Source organism: Mobula hypostoma, chromosome 18 (assembly GCF_963921235.1).
Source record: "Mobula hypostoma chromosome 18, sMobHyp1.1, whole genome shotgun sequence".
Classification (NCBI taxonomy): Eukaryota; Metazoa; Chordata; class Chondrichthyes; order Myliobatiformes; family Myliobatidae; genus Mobula; species Mobula hypostoma.
The window spans coordinates 63,297,928-63,316,151 of record NC_086114.1 but is presented as its reverse complement, the minus strand read 5'-3'; the positions used below and the strand labels follow the sequence as shown (position 1 = coordinate 63,316,151).

The window sequence follows — 18,224 nt, the reverse complement described above, 5'->3', positions numbered from 1 at the left end:
AGAAGGTAGGGAGACCCCAATAACCTTCTCTGCTCCCCTAACCACCCTCTGCAAGGCTTTTTTGTCGACAGCACTGCAGCTGGAGTACCAGGTTGTGATGCAAAAGGTCAGCACACTCTCAACCACGCCTCTGTAGAATGTAATTAAGATGTTAGTAGGGAGTGATGCTTGTTTAAGCTTCCTCAGAAAGTGCAATCTCTGCTGGGATAATTGCATTCTGATAATTTTGCCAAATCTTTTGGCATAATGATGCCCAAATATTTGACGGACTCTGTTTGCCATGCCAGAGTATATCTACTTTCTATTTCTCTTGGTGGGCTATAGTTATATGAAAGTAGTTGGGTTTTATCTATGTTGATCTTGTATCCTGATAATTGGCCATATTGTTCAAAGGATTGCATCAATTTAGGTAAAGAGTATGTTGGTTGCCCTAGATAGATCAAAATATCATTCGCGTAACAGGCCAATTTATGTTCTGTCCCTTTAATAGTAATTCCCCTGATATCTTCATTTTGTCTGATGTATTGAGCTAATGGTTCCAGATATAATGCGAAGAGTAGCGGTGACCATGCACAACCCTGTCTCCTGCCCCTTCCTAGGGTAAAACTATTAGATAAATATCCATTGATTTTAATCCTGGCAGTAGGATTGTTGTATAGTACCTGTATAGTTTTAATAATTGTGTCATGTAGACCAAATCTATGTAAAATTCTGTAAAGAAAATTCCAATTAACCGAATCAAGTGCCTCTTCAGTGTCCACGCTTATCACTATTGCTTCAATTTCATTTTAATATGATCCATAATGTGAAGTGTCCTTCGTTTATTGTCTTGTGTTTGGTGTTGTTGGATAAAACCTGTCTGATCATTATGTATCAGTGTGGGTAGAAACTCTTCTAATCGTTTGGCCATGATGGAGGTAAATATTCTATTGTAGCGGTGTGCTACACACAGCGCTAGAATAACCACACGGAGTTGGTGAGTTAGAGTTGCGATGAAAGAGATTTATTCAAACTTCGCGGCCTGCTTTAAAACCTTCCCGTTCCCGCCCTCCCTGGGCGGGACTACCGTGGGAAATGCCTATTCCTGGACCCTTTCCGCGCGTGGGATTTTCCCCCTGCTGGTGAAGATGGCCTGGTGCCGTTTCTGGGGCTGGCCCTCTGCCTGCGCGCGCTGTTGTGAGCCGGTTCATGTGTGCCAGAAAGTGGGTCGCCACATAACGCCCCCCCCCCCCCCCAGAACCGGCGGTACCTCCCCCAATGTCCACAGTCTGGATCGGCCTCTGTTTGGGAGGTCTGCCCCTGCGCCGCGGTGCCTGAGCCTGGACTGGCTGCGCCAAGTCCACATGGGTCGGTTTGAGTCAGTCCACCGTGAAAACCTCCTCTCTCCCCCCAGTGTCCAGCACGAACGTGGACCCGTTGTTCCTGATCACCTTAAACGGCCCCTCGTAGGGCCGCTGTAGCGGTGCACGGTGTCCGCCCCGTCGTACAAAAAGAAACTTACAGTTCTGCAGGTCGGGCTCTGTCCGTGCTGTGAAGTGGGGATGGGGGCCAGGTTACCAAGCCTCTCCCGTAGTCTGTCCAGGACTGCTGTGGGTTCTTCCTCTTGCCCCCTTGGGGCTGGTATGAACTCTCCTGGGACTACCAGGGGTGCGCCGTACACCAACTCGGCCGATGAGGTGTGCAGACCCTCCTTGGGCACCGTGCGGATTCCGAGCAGGACCCAGGGAAGCTCGTCCACCCAGTTAGGCCGCTCCAGGCGGCCATGAGAGCCGATTTCAGGTGACGGTGGAAGCGCTCCACTAGTCCGTTCGACTGTGGGTGGTAGGCAGTTGTCTGGTGTAGCTGTGATCCTAAAAGGTTGGCCATAGCCGACCACAGGCTGGAGGTGAACTGGGCGCCCCTGTCGGAGGTAATGTGGGCCGGTACCCCAAAGCGTGCTACCCAGGTTGCGATCAGTGCTCGGGCGCAGGATTCGGAGGTGGTGTCGCTGAGCGGGACTGCCTCTGGCCATCTGGTGAACCGGTCTACCATAGTTAGGAGGTACCGCGCTCCTCGTGACACTGGCAGGGGCCCCACGATATCCACATGGATGTGGTCGAACCTCCGGCGGGTGGGTTTGAACCGCTGCGGCGGAGCCTTGGTATGCCGCTGCACCTTGGCCGTTTGGCACTGCATGCACATTTTGGCCCATTCCCTGACCTGTTTACGCAGTCCATGCCACACGAACCTGTTGGCGACCAGCCGGACGGTTGTCCTGATGGAGGGGTGTGCTAAGTTGTGAATGGACTCGAAAACCCGCTGGCGCCAGGCTGCTGGGACGACGGGGCAGGGTTGGCCAGTAGCTACGTCACATAGTAGGGTCCTCTCACCTGGGCCTACGGGGAGGTCTTGGAGCTGCAAACCGGAGACTGCAGTCCTGTAACTGGGGATCTCAGCGTCTGCCTGCTGTGCCTCTGCCAGCGCTGCATAGTCCACCCCCTGGGACAGGGCCTGTATGGTAGGTCTGGTAAGTGCGTCCGCCACAACGTTGTCCTTTCCAGAGACATGCCGGATGTCCGTCGTGTACTCGGAGATGTAGGACAGATGTCGCTGCTGGCGGGATGACCAGGGGTTGGACGCCTTCATGAACGCAAAGGTAAGCGGTTTGTGGTCTGTGAACGCGGTGGAGGGCCTACCTTCTAAGAAGTACCTGAAATGCCGGATTGCCAGGTATAGTGCCAATAGCTCCTGGTCGAAAGCACTGTATTTGAGTTCGGGTGGTCGTAGGTGTTTGCTGAAGAATGCCAGGGGTTGCCAACAACCCTCGATGAGTTGTTCCAGCACTCCACCGACCGCTGTGTTGGATGCGTCCACCGTGAGGGCAGTAGGAACGTCCGTTTTGGGGTGCAGTAGCATCGCGGCGTTTGCCAAGGCTTCTTTGGTTTTAACGAAAGCGGTTGCGGCCTCTTCGTCCCAGGTAATGTCCTTGCCCTTACCCGACATTAGAATGAACAGGGGTCGCATGGTTCGGGCTGCTGAGGGGAGGAAACGGTGGTAGAAATTCACCATACCCACGAATTCCTGCAGGCCTTTGATTGTGTTGGGTCGGGGGAAGTTGCGGACTGCGTCTACCTTGGCGGGCAGCGGGGTTGCCCAGTCTTTAGTAATCCTGTGGCCCAGGAAGTCGATGGTGTCGAGTCCGAACTGGCATTTGGCTGGGTTGATTGTAAGGCCGAATTTGCGCAGGCGGGAGCAGAGCTGGCGGAGGTGGGACAGATGCTCCTGCCGACTACTGCTTGCTATGAGGATGTCGTCCAAATAGATGAATGCAAAGTCCAGGTCGCGTCCCACCGCGTCCATTAGCCGCTGGAAAGTCTGTGTGGCATTCTTTAGACCAAATGGCATTCGGAGGAATTTGAAAAGTCCAAACAGGGTGATAAGTGCTGTTTTAGGGATGTCGTCCGGATGTACAGGGATTTGATGGTATCCCCGGACGAGGTCTACCTTGGAAAAGATCCTTGCGCCTTGTAGGTTTGCTGCGAAGTCTTGAATGTGCGGCACAGGGTAGCGGTCTGGCGTTGTAGCCTCGTTCAATCTGCGGTAGTCACCGCATGGTCTCCAGCCCCCTGTTGCCTTGGGCACCATGTGAAGGGGGAAGGCCCATGGGCTGTCGGACCGTCGTATGATCCCCAATTCCTCCATCTTCTTGAACTCCTCCTTCGCCAGTCGGAGCTTGTCCGGGGGAAGCCTTCGAGCACGGGCGTGGAGGGGTGGTCCCTGGGTCGGGATGTGGTGCTGTACTCCGTGTCTGGGCATGGCTGCCATGAACTGCGGTGTCAGTACTGATGGGAAATCCGCCAGGACCCTGGTGAATTCGTCGTCGGACAGCGTGATGGAGTCCAGGTGTGGGGCTGGCAACTGTGCTTCACCCAGGGAGAAAGTTTGAAACGTCTTGGCGTGGACTAATCGCTTCCCTTGCAGGTCGACCAGCAGACTGTGGGCTCGTAGAAAATCCGCCCCCAGGAGTGGTTGGGCCACGGCGGCCAGTGTGAAGTCCCACGTGAACGGGCTGGAGCTGAACTGTAGCCGTACCGTGCAGGTGCCGTAGGTTCGTATTGTGCTGCCATTAGCGGCCCTCAGGGTGGGTCCCGGTTCTCTGTTGCGGGTATCATAACTCGTTGGAGGTAAGACGCTGATCTCCGCTCCGGTGTCGACCAAAAAGCGGCGTCCCGACTGCTTGTCCCAGACGTACAGGAGGCTGTCCTGATGGCCAGCCGCCGTAGCCATCAACGGCGGCTGGCCCTGGCGTTTCCCAGGAGTTTGCAGGGTGGACTGCAGCGGCGGGCCTCTGTGCCCCACCTCTGGTGGTAGAAACACCATTGTTCATTGGGCTCGCGGCTTGGTGATCTGTGCGACGGGCGCCCCTCTCTCTTTCCTGGCATTCCACAGCACATCTGCTCGGGCCGCCACCTCCCGGGGGTCGCTGAAATCTGCGTCGGACAGCAGCAGGCATATGTCCTCAGGCAGTTGCTCTAGGAGCGCCTGCTCAAACATGAGGCAGGGTTTGTGTCCTTCAGCCAGGGCCAGCATTTCGTTCATTAATGCTGACGGCGGTCTGTCTCCCAAACCATCCAGGTGCATTAAGCGGCGTGCTCGTTCGTGCCGTGAGAGGCCAAAGGTCCTTATTAGCAGGACTTTGAATGCTGTGTATTTGCCGTCCTCCAGGAGCGACTGTATAAACTCCTCAACTTGTGCAGCTGTCTCCTGGTCGAGTGAGCTCAGCACGTAGTAGTAGCGAGTGGACTCCGAGGTTATCTGCCGAATGTGGAATTGAGCTTCTGCTTGTTCAAACCATAAATGGGGTCGCTTCGTCTAGAAGCTTGGCAGTTTTAACGAAACTGCGTGAACAGATGCAACGTCGGTCATCTCTGGTCCAAATATCGTTTGGGCTGTCAGGGTCACGCATTGTAGCGGTGTGCTACACACAGCGCAAGAATAACCACACGGAGTCGGTCAGTTAGAGTTGAGATGAAAGAGATTTATTCAAACTTCGCGGCCTGCTTTAAAGCCTTCCCGTTCCTGCCCTCCCTGGGCGGGACTACCGTGGGGAATGCCTATTCCCGGACCCTTTCCGCGCGCGGGATTTTCCCCCTGCTGGTGAAGATGGCCTGGCGCCCTTTCTGGGGCCGGCCCTCTGCCTGCGCGCACTGTTGTGAGCCGGTTCGTGTGTGCCAGAAAGTGGGTCGCCACACTATAATCCACATTAAGAACAGATGTTGGTTTAAATGACCCACATTCCATTTTATACTTGCCTTCTTTCGGTATAGCTGAGATTATCGCCTCCTTCCAGCTGGGGGGCATTTGCGCCTTTCTTAGAGCCCAGTTCAGTGTGGGGAGTAAAACAGGAACTAACTCGCTTCTAAACTCTTTATACCACTCTGCTGTATATCCACTTGATCCTGGTGACGTGCTTAATTTAAGCCTACTAATTGCAGTTTTTAGTTCAGCTTCAGTTATGTTAGCAGTCATCATTATGTTTTGTTCTTTGCTTAAAGTAGGTAACTCAAGAAGGTGTCAATTTGGGTTATGCTTCCCCCTGGAACTTAGGAATATAGTTTCTTAAAACATTTCAAAAGCTTCTTGAATTTCACTTGGCTTATATTTTTTCATCACTTTTGTTCTTGGATCCCTTATTCTATGAATTGTATTTTCTGCTATCTTTTTTTTCAGTTTCCACGCCAGTATTTTCATAGATTTAGATCCACTGTTTCAGTGTCTGTTTCAGAAACGTTAAATTTTTACTAATTTCTTGTGTAGCCAAACTATTAATTTCATTCCTAATTTTTTAAATTTCCTCTAGTGTATCCTGTGCCAATCTCAATTTGTGTTTTTTTTCTAGTTCCTTCAGCTTATTTTGTAATTCCTCTAATGTTCTATTCCTTATTTTTTTTCTTATATGAAGATATTGCTATAATTTTCCCTCTTAAGACAGCCTTCAGAGTATCCCATAGAATGGGAGGTGAAACCTCTCTATTATCATTGAATTCTAAGTAAAGACCAATTTCTTTTTTAATTTGTTCCTTAAAATAGGGGTCATTGAGTAGACTTGAACTTAGTTTCCAAATAGTATACTTTGGTTGTAGGTTAAAATCAACAGATAAGTATATAGCTGCATGGTCACTTAGATCTATTGTCCCAATTCCACAGGTGATTATTTTGTCTCTATCTTTTCCAAATGTTATGCAATAGTCTATTCTTGAATATATGGAGTGGGGGGGGGGGGCAGAATAATGAGTGTAATCCCTTCTGTCGGAGAAAAGGTCCCTTCATATATCAATTAGACCAACATCCTCAAAAAGATTGTTAACTTTTTTATGTAAGGACTTTGTTTCATAAGTTTTTCTATTGGAAGAGTCTAACTTTGGTTGTAATTGTAAATTTAAGTCTCCCCCACATATCAAGAGACCTTCTGTTTCAGTTACCATAATATTAGTAATTTTCTGGAAGAAACTAATATCACTTCCTGGGGGTGTGTATATATTCAATAAAGTAACTGGATTTCCATCTGTATTCCCCCTTATCAGAATATATCTGCCCTCCTTATCTCCCATTTCGAATACTTTTTCAAAACTTAGCTTACTTGAGATGAGAATAGCAACTCCTCTTCTATGTCCTGATTTATGAGGAGAAAAACAAATTAGTGAAGCCCATTCTCTTTAATTTTCCATGCTCATTATCACTTAAGTGAGTTTCCTGTAAATATACTACATGGGCTTGTTCTTTTTTCATTTTTGATATAATTTTACTGCACTTGACTGGATTCAACAGCCCATTGACATTAAAAGAAATGAATTTTACTTTGTCCTTAGCCATGTGTATTTATCTGTTAGTATATCATTGAAATTTGCAGAATATAACTTAATCGATCTACTCCCTGAACAAATAAGAGCCAAGAAATGTGAATAATAAAAAAAAAGGTAATGAAGGTGTGATTTCAAGGCTGGGGTCTCTAGATGACTCTGGGTTGGGCTAGAAGAAAAGTCTAGCCATGGGGGATAGTCCCTCCTACCTGTGGGTTGAGGGCCCCAATTGCAGTACCTATAAAAGTCCATTACACAGAAATGATTTCCCTGTGTATTCCTCATTATATTCCTTTTATATTCTCATTTTGGTGGGGAAAAAGGAATGAATAAATGAATTTTAAAAAATTGAGTAATATAAAATCCACATTATAACACGTATTTCTCAAGATAGGTATAACACTGTCTATTTTTGCTTCTGTTTAGTTTATCAACACTTTTAAAGTCAGCCAAACCTTATGGGTCTTCTGAAGGAGGTGAGGGCTGCCCTCGGAGAACTGACAGTATCTTCCTAATATCCTTCTCTCGTCCTGTTCCCATCCCCTGCTTTCTAGGTTCTCTTACTATTTCCCAAGCAGCTCGGGACAGCTGCTCAGCCAAACTTTCCCTTGGTTTGACCACGCTAATGGACAGTCCTCTGTTGTTCATGTCTGTAGTTGCCTCCCCCACTGTTTGGTACAGTCGCATCCCTTGGTAAAATACCCTCAGTTTAGCAGGATACGGGGTTTAGAGTTTAATCTTTTCTTGCTGTAATATTCGTTTTGCTTCGGAATATTCCTTTCATTTCTGTAGGACCGCCGGGGGGTAATCATGATCGAAGTATATTAACTTCCCGTTCCAAAAAACCCTCTTCTTACCCCAGGCCCTTCGTAGTATCTCCGCTTTGCTCTTGAATCGAAGGAATTTAAGTACTATTGAGCGCGGTTTACTTTGTCTGTCTCTGGGAGGCCTCTGGACAAGTGAACGATGCACCCTCTTAATTTCAATCTCCATAGTCGGGGGAATCTCCAGCACTTCCCGCAGCAGCTTGTCTACAAATTCCGTCATTGACAATCCCTCTGCTCTTTCGGGAACATTATAAATCCTGGTATTTTTCCATCGCGATCTTCCCTCCTGGTTTAGCAACTTACTTTCCTGTTGATTTAATATTTTTATTGTCTTAATATCTGTTCCACGTTTTGCACGCAATCTTCCACCTTCTCAATTCGAGTCTCTGCCACCGCTATTTTGTGATTGACGTTGGCGAGCTCTGACTTCGTATCATTGAGTTGCTGCTTTATATTTTTTTGGACTTCGCTTATCTCTTCCAGAATCTTTATCATATTTGCCGCTTTGCCTGAACGAGGCCCCACGTCAGCTTCGCCGCCACGCGCACGTGTAGGAGAGCCGCACGCTGTACCTCTCTTCCATAGGCTCCGCAGTGGTGCTTTTTTTTTATCTCCATTCTTTCTCCCCATTCTTGCCCCCCTTATCAATTCAGATATTTTCGGAAGATCTTATACTTGATGGATTAACAGGGCAAAATATGCGTTTTTCCTGAGGAGCTGTTGATTTAAGCTGCCATTCTGAACGATGACATCACCAGAACCCCCTCATCTCTGTTCTAAGGGTATAATTTTTTTTAAATGTTCAATTTCTTCCTCCAAAAGACTAACTTCACTGTGCTCTTAGCTGCTTTTCCTAATGTGTTAACCATCAATTTGGTTTTAACTCTTCGAAGCACTTCGGAACATTTTTAGTACAGTACTATATGTTTTTTGAGTTTTTGATTCGGAATCTATATAGTTAGCCATGAGGGATGAATAATGTTAATCTATTTGTCTTTCCCTCCTGTTTTTTATATGAATATAGATGATAGCAGCAAAGGTTTGAGCTGTGATTCTCCCATTGACTGTGGTAAGGGACTGATTGTGGTTAGCTTGTGATGATTAACTCTATTTTCATTCCTCCTGCATGTCTAGCCCTGGGGCCAATCTAACAATCAGTTGCAGCAAACTAATTGTTACAGAGTGATTCATAAATAAAATGAGGGTGCTGTTTTTCTGATGGTAACAATGGCCTGGAATCAGTATTGTGATCATCCTAACTTTTGGAGATTGCAATAGAGCAAAATTAGAAATTCCCTTTGATTTTGGTACTCTATATCTCCCACATGATACTGCTGTAGTCACTATCATGTGATTGTGCTGAAAATTAACTTGTGAAAAATTGATAATTTAACTTGTTTTAAACTATCATGTGTTTTCTCTCTCTGTCTCCTCTCCACGTCTTCCCCCAAAACGAAAGACATCATAAACATGCAACCTTAATTTTGAGGTCACTTGTTTAGGTATTGTTTTATCTTCTACCCCCAAAATACAAAGTCTGTAACAAGTGTCGCCTGTTTCTGTCACTAATGCAGCTAATTCACTCTTTTCTGTGATTTTGTTTTTGCTGTTGACTTGGGTATATCTGTCAAGTTTTTAGACATTCTTTTGCATTTACAGTCGACTGGATTTCTATTTGTTCTAGGATTTGTGTAAACTCATCTGTTCAGCTTTATTTGTTGTTCAAGCTCACAGGTGAAAGCTTTACCTCTTTAAAAGACGTGTCAAGTCGTCACTTTTTATTGTCATTTTGACCATAACTGCTGGTACAGTACACAGTAAAAATGAGACAATGTTTTTCAGGACCATGGTGCTACATGAACAATACAAAAACTACACTGAACTACATAAAACATCACAAAAACTACACTAGACTACAGACCTACCCAGGACTGCATAAAGTGCACAAAACAGTGCAGGCCTTACAATAAATAATAAACAAGACAATAGGCACAGTAGAGGGCAGTAGGCTGGTGTCAGTCCAGGCTCTGGGTATTGAGGAGCATATTCTTTATCATGTTCTTCCTTCTGCTTTTGTGACTTTATTCCTGCCTTGCTGTCTGTAGTGCTCAGGTGATGTCCCTACATCTTCATAGAGTGCCACATTTTGATCTACATGGTGTAATACTTACAAAGCAATTCTTTCCTCTGAGAAATCCTGTCAGAGACCCAATGATTAAGAACTAGATGGGGAAAAAAACATTTTCTTTCTAACATGTTTCATGTCTGAAGTTGAACGATTTTTCAGGAATTCATTCCATTGTGATTACCAGCTGAGAACCCCATTTATCTGCACATACATAGTAGATGCCATTCTTTCTCTGTCAATTGATCTTCACCCCTTACTTTGTTGTTCCTGTGTTCAACACACTGCATTTTCACTGAACCAGTAGTTAAACCTTTTTTTCATTTCACTGTATGCTAAATTATTCTAAACTTTTACAGATAAATAACAGGTCCAATGACAGGTCTCAATAAAATTGTTGGCGATTACAAGTCCTGTCTCTGAAAGGCCTCAAAGTGTTTTCGTACTGACCAGCAGTGATTGCAACCAGAACATCCACAAGACTGCTTATTAAAGAAAAGTTTCTCTGGCTAATAAATGTCTGAGGCTTTTTCTCAGATCTAGAAAAATGCCTGGGAATCTTTCTAACCTTGTTCAACCTGGGTTCACTTCCCAGCTTTCCTTCTCTACAGACCAGTATTTTCCAAAGAGTTGCTCCTTTTGTGGAAGTGTATTGATATTTCCTCCCTCCCATTCCATCGACAGGTTTGTCTAATACCATTGCAACGGCCTACGAAGAGTAAGGCCTTCTTTGTCTCTGATTCTCGGGCTTAATTATTTGCTTCAGAGTTAGGTATTGGCAACGGATGAGAGTTGGAATTTCTTTTAACATAATCGTGAAAATAGTAGAATGACTAGCAAAACAGTTCTAAATAAAGACTGAGGAAGAATTGAAAAGGTGAGGGAGGATATAACAAGGAAGATTGCGTAAAGGAGCTGTGTTTGTCAGTTTTACAGTTCTAAGAGCAATGCTTACAAGTGACATGCACTACTGTAAACCACAAAAACTAAATACTGACATCCAAGGAATTGGCAAGGAATTGGAACCAGGATCGATTTTCCCTTCTTCCAACTCCCCTTAATTTAGTATTCACGCTCCTGTTCACTCCTTGTATTTTAAATATCACTTTATATTGACATGTAATTGGTATGCAAGGGAAACACTAGAGAATTTTTAAAAATTTTCTCTGTGTAACTATTGGTCTTTGAGGACAGGCAGTGCCGATTGAGCAGACTGATATCAGAATCAAAAAGTTTAAATTAAATGGGCAAGTTTGAACAGATTAATTTTCCTTTGAGTAATGAGTTGATTTTGAAGTTTAAGATAATTAAAGAGTAAATGGAGTAGATAGAAATTGTTTCCCCTGAGAGTCAAAGGGTAGTGAAAATCTGGAACCCCCTTGTCCCAAAAAGCTGAGGGTGGGCAACTGCAAGTTTCTGAATTGCAGTTGATAACAATGTTGTCTTGAGAGTTATGGAACAAAAAAAGAAATAAGCTGAAGTCTTGTGGCGATTTAGGCAGAGAGTTATGTGCTTGCTTTCTTCCCAGGGGATTATGCTGGCTTTCCTGGTTGTGGATTGCTCCGTCTGCATAGCACCTACAGACATGACCTGAAGATATATGCCTCTGACGAGGGCAGAGTGCAGATGACTGCAGCAGCTTTTGCTAAGGTATGTAATGAAAAAGTTTTGTATGTACACTAAGCAACTACATTTAATTTGTTTTGAATGGAATGTCAATACCATGGGCCATGGTGAGTATCTGGCTGATGCTTGGTGCAAGCTAGGAGTGCTTAATACCAGTGTTAAATTTGTGAAGTGGAGAATATGTTAAGCATTGTAGTATGGACAATCCCAAAGCTTTTCTCAGTTCCATGATCCTCAATACATCACCCCTGATTTGTCCGTCTGCAATGTTACAGGGACTGCTGGCACTGGAAGGAGAGTTGACTCCAATTCTGGTGCAGATGGTGAAAAGCGCCAACATGAATGGTCTTCTGGACAGCAACAGCAACTCTCTGAGTAGCTGTCAACAACGTGTCAAAGCACGGCTCCATGAGATCATGCAGAAGGACCAGATGTTCACAGAGGAGGACTACAAGAAGGTAACAGAGTAAATGTGAATAAGATGACTTGGACCACTTGGGTTGGGAAATAATTATATGTGAGTAATTAGTTTATGGCATCTTCCAATTGTAAAAGTTCCACATTAGGAACATCAAAGCTGATTGTTTCGGCGATGCTTGTTGTTTTAAGGTAATGTGAACATGTTTCCTGCCCAAGGCTATGTGTAGGTCCACGTACATGGGTTCTTCTACCTACCTTTCCTTTCAAGTTTCATTGCATTTCTTTGTACTGTTATGCTCTGTCCAAGAAATTGAACCTTGCGAAATGGAACTCCTCATGCGCTTTCTTCCCAAGCCTTGTGTCATTATGTTACTTCCTTTTCAATTGCCTGCTCGCTTCCTATCAGCAATTTCACTGGGATCCTGTTTTAGACGAAGGAGCAGAACTAAGCCATTTGACCCATCGAGTCTGCTCCACCATTTGATCATGCCAAATTTATTTTCCCCCTCGAACCCCATTCTGCCTTCTCCCCATAACATTTGACACCCTTACTAATCAAGAACCTATCCACCTTTGCTTTAAATAAATTGATCGACTTTCTGGTGACAGACAGATAACTGGTTGAAGAATTTATCCTGGGAGTGTTGGGACAATATAATAAGGCTCCAGATAACATTTAGCTCAAGTTGTACCTGCTCTGGAATGTTTCCTAGGACAGTGTAGGAGAAGCTTTACTCTATTCCTTATACTGACATGTGAGAATTCTTAGAACAGCTATAGAGAGCTTTGTTCTTCAAACCACTGGAGGAACACAGCAGTTTTTATTCTTTAGTCACATTTTTCTTCATTTAGTTGAGAGTACAGTATGTAGTGAGGACTTCCTGGATGTTGATCACCTTGGTCTGCTGCTAGAGAATATCTGCAATAGCAAAGCTTTGGGTTGTTGGGAATTTTTTTTTAGGCGGGCCCTTGGGATCAAAGGGCGGTAGTGCTCTCCTGCAGTTTTCATTAGGCTTTTGCATGCTTCTGACAAGGAAGCTTGAGGTTCCTCATACCATCCCAAATATTTCTCACCCATTTTAGGCCAGGGATTTTCAGGTGTGTTTGAGAACATGTCTTGCTGGTAATCTCTTACCATAATTGAGGTTAGAGTGGAGTGCAAATGTCAGGAGTCTTGTGTTGGGTAGATGGATATTGTAATCTGCCCTTTGGACACAGCAGTGTGTAATTAGATGTTGGGTTAGGAGAAGACATTGATGTAAGAAGTATTTATGTACAATACAGAAACTGGTGTTACCTGCGTGTATTGTCATGGTGCAAAAGTTGCTGGATGAAGTGGAGTGATATTTGGAAACTTGATTTTCTGTAGCTTCATTTAGCAAGCAAATCACATGTGCAAGGGCTCTGGCGAGAAAATCCTTCATTACTTGATACAGGTCTGCTATGTATGTTTTGTGAGGGTGCAGACAAATGAGAGTGGAAGCAATCAAACCCAGTGGAGATCAAAGTTTTTATTGACAGTGTTTTGCTAGCTGTTAAAATGAATACCACTGTATATAAAATTCAATGTGCACATGTCACTGGGCAAAAAATTGCACAGCACAAGAATTTTCAAACTATTGGTCATTACAAATCAGAGGGAACATTGGCACCCTCCTCTGCTTTTGGCTGGAGGCTGGGATTGATGAAGGACAGCAACAGTTTGCTCTTCAGGGACTTGAGTGTTTTTTTTCTGGCTGGCATGGTAGTGTAGAGCTTAGTGTAATGCTCGACAATGCCACAAACCTGTGTTTAATTCCCACCGCTGTCTGTAAGTAGTTCGTGTGTTCTTCCAAGTTCGAGTTTATTATCATCTGACAGTACACATATATGCAACCAAATAAAATGACATTCCTCTGGACCATGGTGCACCCATAAAATATATACACAGCACATAAACACACAGATAACAATTAAATATAATTCAAAGTGCATCTAGCGTGCAGCACAGGTAAGCTGTAAACAGTACAGTAAACAGCTCACTGTCCCAGTGAGAAGATCTCAGAGGTGGCAGGACCACATGGGTTTACTGCAGTGCTATGGCTTCTTCCTACATTCTGAAGATGTACAGGTTAGGGTTAATGAGTTATAGGCATGCAATGATGGTACTGGAAGCATGGCAACACTTGCGAGCTGCCCCCAGCACATACTCAGACTGGTCTGATTGTTGACACAGAAGATGCATTTCACTATGTTTTAATCTTTCAATGTACATGTGACAAATAAAGTTAATCTTTATAAGGCATTTGGATGGGTATTTAGTTAGGAAAGGTATAGAGGGATACACACCTAATGTGAGCAAATGGGATGAGCATTAATAGGCGTCGCAGTTGATATGATCAAGAGGGGTTAAAAGGGCTCATTACTGTGCTGTGCGATTCTATGCTTCTGGTGGTACCTCAGTGCTTTCTGTCTGTTTTTGATGAGAATGCCTCTTGAGACATTTTTAAAAAATTCTTTCCTTGGGACCTGGGCTTTGCCCTTCCCTATTTGTCCTTAAGATGGTGGTAGTGAGCTACCTTTAAAGTTCAAAGTAAATTTATTATCAAAGTACTCATATGTTGCTATATACAAGCCTGATATTCATTTTCTTGTGGACATACTCAATAAATCCATAATAGAATCAATGAAGGACCATATTAACTAGCCGTTCAACCAGTGCGCAAACGACAACAAACTGTGGAAATACAAAAAAAAGCAGTAAATATTCAGAACATGAGATGGAGAGTCCTTGAAAATAAGTCCAGATGTTCCAGGGTTGAGTGAAGATCCAATGAGATGGCATCTGCTATGGACCTGTTAGACCAGTTGGCAAATTGGAGTAGATCCAATTCGCTTCTCAGGCAGGAGTTGATGTCTTTCATCGCCACCCTCTTTCAAACACTTCATTACTGTGGGTGTAAATGCTGCTGGATGAAAGTCATTGAGTAGCACTATGCTATGCTCTTCTGAGGCACAGGTATAATTGAAGACTGCTGAAGCAAGAGGTTAAAGATCTCAGTGAACACTCCAGCCAGTTGATCAGTGCAGATCTTTAGTATTTGGCCAAGTACCCCGTCAGGACTGAATGCTTTTTGTGGGTTCATCCTTCTGAAGGCTGCTCGCACGTCGGCCTCAGAAACTGAAATCACAGGATCATCAGAGGATGTGGGAGTTTGTGATGGTTCCTCCATGCTTTGATGGATAAAGTGAGCATAGGTGGCATTGAGGTCATTTGGAAGTGAAGTCCTATTGTCACCTATGTCACTTGATTTAACTTTATAAGAGGCGATAGCATTCAAGACTTGCCACAACTGTTGAGAATCCTTTGTTGATTCAAGTATGGTCTGGAATTGCCACTTAGCCCATGAGATGGCTTTCTGAAGATTGTACCAGGACCTCTTGTAACTTCCTTGATTGCCAGATTTGAATGTCTCAGATCTGGCCCCTGCAGAATGCAGATCTCATGATACATCCAGGGTTTCTGGTTGGGGAAGACTCTCAATGATTTTGTGGGGATATACTTGTCTACAGCTGTGTTTTTTTGTAAAGTATGTGACAACCATGGTGTATTCATTCAGATCCACGGCAGAGTCTTTGAATGCTGCCCAGTTCACTGACTTGAAGCAATCCTGTAGGCACTCTTCTGCCTTCTGCAGCCACCTCTTTGTTGTTCTAATCTCTGGAGCCTTGCTCTTTAGCCTCTGCCTGTATAAAGGTAGGAGAATATGAAGGTAGGAGAAGGACAGACAAATGATTAGATTTCATAAAATGCGACCTAGACACGGAACGGTAGACATTCCTTATTTTAGTATAACAGTGGTCTGGTGCTAAAAGTTTTATGCTGATGGTAATTGGGCAGGAATTTCTTCAAACAGGCTTGGTTCAAGTCCCCAACAATGATTTGAAATGAGTCAGGATAGATTGTTTCTTGTTTGGTGACCGCGTAAAGCCTGATTTATACTTCTGCGTTAACTGGACACCGTAACCTACGCAAGTGACTTACGCGCGTTGTGAGCATTTATACTTGTGTGTTGGTGTGTCTGCATCGCTCTGCCATTCGCGCACGTCACGCATGTGCACACACCTGCCCATGCAAGGCTTCATAGTCATGGTAGTCTTTCTCGGGGTAAACAAGATGCTAGCGTCTTTTTTCGTAAAAGTGAAATGTGTCCTCCATAATTTCGGAGGTCTGTAAAGCTTTATGGAAAGCATTGCAGCCAGAGCTCCTTCCCTGCCCTTCAGTCGCCCAATGGGAAGCTATTGCAGTGTAGGATAAAATGCGATGCTACCAAGTGGAGCAATCACAGCTGTTGCGTTCTGCGTTGCCGCGATGCGCGGTTACATTTTGGGAGAGGTGCGCGTCGCAGCAACACAGGCTGTTGTGTAGGGTTCCGCCTCGGCTTTGCGTAGGGTTTGCGATGATGCGGTACTTACGGCGACGTGTTGACGCAGAAATATAAATCAGGCTTTATACAGTATCAGGCTTCAGGTGGTATGTAAGCTCTGGTGATGATCACCAATGATAACTCCCTAGGTAAATAGAACAGACGGCATTTGATCATTAGGTGTTCAAGGTCCGGGAACACAAGTTTGGAGCACCACCGAGAGTTTATCATGAAACACACACCTTCACCTTTTGCCTTCTCCACATCAGTTCAGCAGGTTCTGCAAGAGGGGTGGAGAGAATGAACATTAAAAATCACATTTATGTGGACTGCTTTGTCATAACGCTGCACTTGTCTAGACACTCTTGATATGTATTGTAGATGATGGAAATCCTTGGAGTATTAGGAGTGAGGCATTTGCCTTGGGTTACCCTGCTTCTGACCTGCTCTCGTAGCACAGTATTCATGTAGCTGGTGCAGCTGCATTTCTGGTGAATAGTGACTGTAGTTGATGATAGTTGAGGTCTTTGAAACTGTCACGCTGCTTAGTAAAGAATGAGCATTTTGACCCATTGTTCTTGGACATGGTTATTGCCTGGGATTTCTGTGGCATGGATGTGCTTTGCCACTTCTCAGCCTTGCTGCAGTGATATCTAAGTCTTGTTATATGCAGATAAGGACTAGTCCATTTGCCAACTTTAATTGCTGGCGGGGGGGAGGAGATTTTGTTGCACGCTGTAAATGTTGGTGGAGAACCTTTTGAAATTACTTACTGTAAAGGCCATTTTCTCTAATGGATGAGTTGATGATGAGACTATAAATCGTAGGAGCAGAATTAGGTCATTAAGCCTGCTCCCCCATTCCATCATGGCTGATTCACTATTCCTCTCAACCCTATTCTCCCTGTACCCTTTGACACATTTACTAATCAAGAACCTTGCAACCTCAGCTTTAACTATATACCTCATGACTTGGCCTCCACAGCCATCTGTGGCAAAGAATTCCACAGATTCTCCACCCTCTGGTTAAAGAAATTTGTCCTCATCTCTGTTCTAAAGGGATAACCTGGTATTCTGAAACTGAGCCCTCGGTCCTAAACTCTCCCACTACAGGAAACTGGAGCATGGCCTCCAAAAGTAGGCATATAGAAGCTTTGCATACTGTAGTCCAGTGATTGAGGGCAGATAGAATTACCTTGGGTCTGGAGTAAGAGAGATCTATATGAAATAGATTTCCATTGTCCTGTAGATTAACCACATTACTGCAGGAGTATTGTTGGAGGGAAGGTGCTGGGAAAAGTCTCTTCTGATTTTGCAAGTTGAAGTATTGTTTCAGAAGGACAGAAATATCCTTTAGCACTCTGTTCTGTTGCTAAGGTGTATTGATGTGGAAAAGTAGAACTTCTATAGATGCACAGTGGAGAGTATTCTAACTGGTTGTATCAAAGGTGTTAGTGTGTGGCCAAGTGGTTAAGGCATTGGACTAACGATCTGAAGGTTGTGAGTTCGTGTCTCAGCCGAGGCAGCATGTGTGTCCTTGAGGAAGGCACTTAACCACACATTGCTCCTGCACGTTTATAGCCTAGCGGTGGCGGTTGGTGCAGTATGGACAAGATAAGCCTGGTATGAGAACACCAATGTCCAGGAATGGAAAAGATCACAGAAAGTGGTGCATACAGGCTGAGTCCATCGTAGGCAAAACCCACCCCACCATTGAGCACATTTACATGGAGCAGCGCCACAAGAATGCAGCGTCCTTCATCAAAGATCCCCACCATCCAAGCCATATTCTTTTCCTACTACTACCATTGGGCAAAAGGTACAGAAGCCTTAAGTCCTACACCACCAGGTTAAGGATTAGTTATTACCTTACAACCATCAGTTTCCTAAATTGGTGTGGATAACTTCACTCACCACAACTCTGAACGAATTCTGACCTACAGACTCACTCACATTCGAGAACTCTTTCCAACTCGTGTCCC

At 44.7% G+C, this 18,224-nt stretch overlaps 1 protein-coding gene across 9 annotated transcripts in view; it reads left to right on the top strand.

Moving 5' to 3' along the window:
- ppip5k1a (diphosphoinositol pentakisphosphate kinase 1a) overlaps nucleotides 1-18,224 on the top strand; it is a 248,735-nt gene that overhangs the window by 103,827 nt on the left and 126,684 nt on the right. For 5 of the 9 annotated variants that reach the window (XM_063071002.1, XM_063071007.1, XM_063071005.1 and 2 more), the window contains exons 16-18: nucleotides 8,691-8,735; nucleotides 11,320-11,441; nucleotides 11,693-11,875. In XM_063071002.1, the coding sequence (XP_062927072.1) occupies nucleotides 8,691-8,735; nucleotides 11,320-11,441; nucleotides 11,693-11,875 (350 nt within the window). The remainder of the gene's footprint in view (nucleotides 1-8,690; nucleotides 8,736-11,319; nucleotides 11,442-11,692; nucleotides 11,876-18,224) is intronic. The other 4 variants (XM_063071008.1, XM_063071006.1, XM_063071004.1 and 1 more) reach the window with 1 other exon arrangement.